Source organism: Coptis chinensis, chromosome 8, assembly GCF_015680905.1.
Source record: "Coptis chinensis isolate HL-2020 chromosome 8, ASM1568090v1, whole genome shotgun sequence".
NCBI lineage: Eukaryota > Viridiplantae > Streptophyta > Magnoliopsida > Ranunculales > Ranunculaceae > Coptis > Coptis chinensis.
In genome coordinates this window covers 86,623,817-86,625,781 of record NC_141463.1, presented here as the reverse complement: position 1 = coordinate 86,625,781, position 1,965 = coordinate 86,623,817, and the positions used below count along the sequence as shown (strand labels likewise).

Below are 1,965 nucleotides of genomic sequence, written 5' to 3'. Positions count from 1 at the left end.
AAATAAAGGGACTAGAGGATAATTGGACTGGTGCCAACATATAAACATTGCTACAGCCTACAGGGAGACAAACAGAGTATCTAGCTAGTAGATCTGCAGCTAAAAGAATTGCCAACAATCCTAATATCTATCGGTTGCAAATTAAGAGATTATAATTGAATACATTTTTTTCAAACAAATTTTACTAGGCATATATATACAGATTTATTACAATATATATTACTTCAAAACCAGAGACAGATATTTATCAGAAGCATTCAAAAAAAATTCTAGGACATCTTAAGATCACCAAAATGATTCCCAAGATTTCCCACAGGATCTGGAACAGCTGACATGTTAAGATCCCCAAAATAATTTCCAAGATTTCTCACCACAACATCTGGAACAGCCACAACATCTGGAACCGCCAGCTCCAACGTTCCACGCTGAGAGTTGTGCCGTGAAGCACTTTTCTTTTGTAAAACTTTCATCTGCTTCAACTTAGTTTTCATCTTTTGCCGGTGTTCACGCTCAATAAGTTTTGCCCTCGCTCTAATTACATCCTTCCTCGATTGACACACATCAAACTCCATACATAAAGCCTTACGTCTAGCAGTCATTTTTTGCTTTGCCATTAATCTTATAATGTTTGTCATCCTGAATTGAATACCATCTTCTCTACCAGCAGTTTGAGTTGCTACTGGTCTTTTGAACATCCACCTATAAATCGCGCTTTCCTCATCTGTACATCTCTCATAGAAAATTGACTGGAGCCACTTATAAACCAAATCCTTAGCAAGCTTTTTATTAGCAGTAGTCTCTTCATCAGATCTCAATAAACTCACAACAACCTTTCCAAGACCAACTTTCTTCATCTGCTCTGAACTATGTTCCACTAAATCGATTTCAAAATCAGTCAATATTTCCAGTATCTCAGTTCGAATACGCACGTCGGGTAGGCTTCCATCAGGTAAAGGTTGAATCCAATTCTTTAAAACATTCAGCACTCCATGATCTATCATCTTCAGTTGAAGCTGTCTCTCCGAAAGAACTCGAGCTAATAGTGGCAACTTCTTAAGTTTGTTTACGCCAGACTTAGACTGTTTTTCCAATTCTTCATCTTCTTCCGTTGCAAGATTAAGTTCTTTCATGACTTGCTCGACAAGTAAAGTAATATCAGCATCAGTCTTCCCAGACAAGTCAAGAAAATCAGTGTATTTATTATCATCCCCAAAACTAGTAGTACTCTTAACAAGATCTTCTTTGGGTTCATCATCATGACGGCCTAATCCTAATGACATGGCGTTAAGATCCGTGATTAATGGTTTCACGTCTTGTCTCGATTCCATATCTGCTAATTTAAGTGGGGCTGAACGTTTTTTAGAGGAGGGACAAGTGAATTGAAACCCTAATTAAGAAATGAGAAGGGTTTTCAAGTAATATATATTATGGTGGGGACTGGGGAGTGACTCGGGAGGAGAATTTCTAATTTCTAATTTTAAGGTGACTAGAAATAGTCTAGAATTCGATGTGACTGATTCTTGTTAAAATTTCATTTCAACTACCCTCACGGCGACACAAGTCAAAATCAATGGACGTACGTAAGATCACACATTCACACAGGCCAATATAACGAATATCAGCTCGATATTGCATAATATCGTTATAGTCACTCTGTCGATATTTCTCAGTTATGTAGTGTGTGTGGGCTGTGGAGTATTGGAGTGTGGCACTTCAATAGGTCTATAAGTTTTTACTTTGCGCTAAGTAACTCAATTGGGGAACATATTTGTCTATTTTATATGAAGAAGTTACAGGTTTTAGGGCAGAGTCAGGTCCAATAGAAAATGGAATCCTACTCATCTTGGACACATAGTAAATTAATGTGTCCTGATAATCAACTCTATAAATCTGGAGTTGTAGTGTATTTAAAAAGTTGTAATAAAACATGTACAAAATCAATAATATTTTGTAATAAAAATAATT

General features: G+C 36.6%; 1 protein-coding gene across 1 annotated transcript; it reads right to left on the bottom strand.

Annotated features, from left to right (window-relative positions):
- Positions 1-269: 269 nt before the first annotated feature.
- Positions 270-1,328, bottom strand: LOC147483863 (protein IWS1 homolog 1-like). The gene has a single exon (XM_086579662.1). The coding sequence runs from the start codon at positions 1,326-1,328 to the stop codon at positions 270-272; it is 1,059 nt and encodes a 352-aa protein (XP_086435788.1).
- Positions 1,329-1,965: the final 637 nt, after the last annotated feature.

Bases quoted from the DNA above. Each gene is read 5' to 3' on its own strand.
- LOC147483863 (XM_086579662.1), bottom strand. From the start codon at position 1,328: ATGGAATCGAGACAAGACGTGAAACCATTAATCACGGATCTTAACGCC.